The sequence below is a fragment of the Fukomys damarensis genome, unplaced genomic scaffold (genome assembly GCF_012274545.1).
Source record: "Fukomys damarensis isolate Sample0158 unplaced genomic scaffold, DMR_v1.0_HiC HiC_scaffold_30, whole genome shotgun sequence".
NCBI classification, from domain to species: Eukaryota; Metazoa; Chordata; class Mammalia; order Rodentia; family Bathyergidae; genus Fukomys; species Fukomys damarensis.
In genome coordinates, this window is record NW_022900942.1 from 7071444 (window position 1) to 7071738 (window position 295).

Below are 295 nucleotides of genomic sequence, written 5' to 3' on the forward strand. Positions count from 1 at the left end.
GGAGCCAAGTTTACTTGGCTAGCAACTCTCCGCAGCCGCGCGCGCTCCGGCAGAGGACCCAGGTCCCCGCGGCCGCCCTGGTCCGGCAACCAGACGCAACTCGGACACTTGCTCTAGGAAACCAGCGAACTTTCTCCCACTCAGAGAGGCACGCGGCCGCTCCGACCGCCCGCTCTCCCAACCCCGCGTGGGAGCCCCAGCACCCTCGTCACCCTGCAGTCCCCGGCCCTCACCGTGCTCGGGAACCCCGTCCGGCGGCGGCAGCTCCTCGTCCGACTTGAGGTGCTGGGGCTTG

General features: G+C 69.8%; 1 protein-coding gene across 1 annotated transcript in view; it reads right to left on the reverse strand.

Annotated features, from left to right (window-relative positions):
• Sall3 (spalt like transcription factor 3) overlaps positions 1-294 on the reverse strand; it is a gene marked incomplete at its 5' end in the record, with an annotated part of 20123 nt that extends 19829 nt beyond the window's left edge. The window contains one exon of the mRNA XM_033757325.1: positions 234-294. Coding sequence (XP_033613216.1) covers positions 234-294 — 61 coding nt within the window. The remainder of the gene's footprint in view (positions 1-233) is intronic.
• Position 295: the final 1 nt, after the last annotated feature.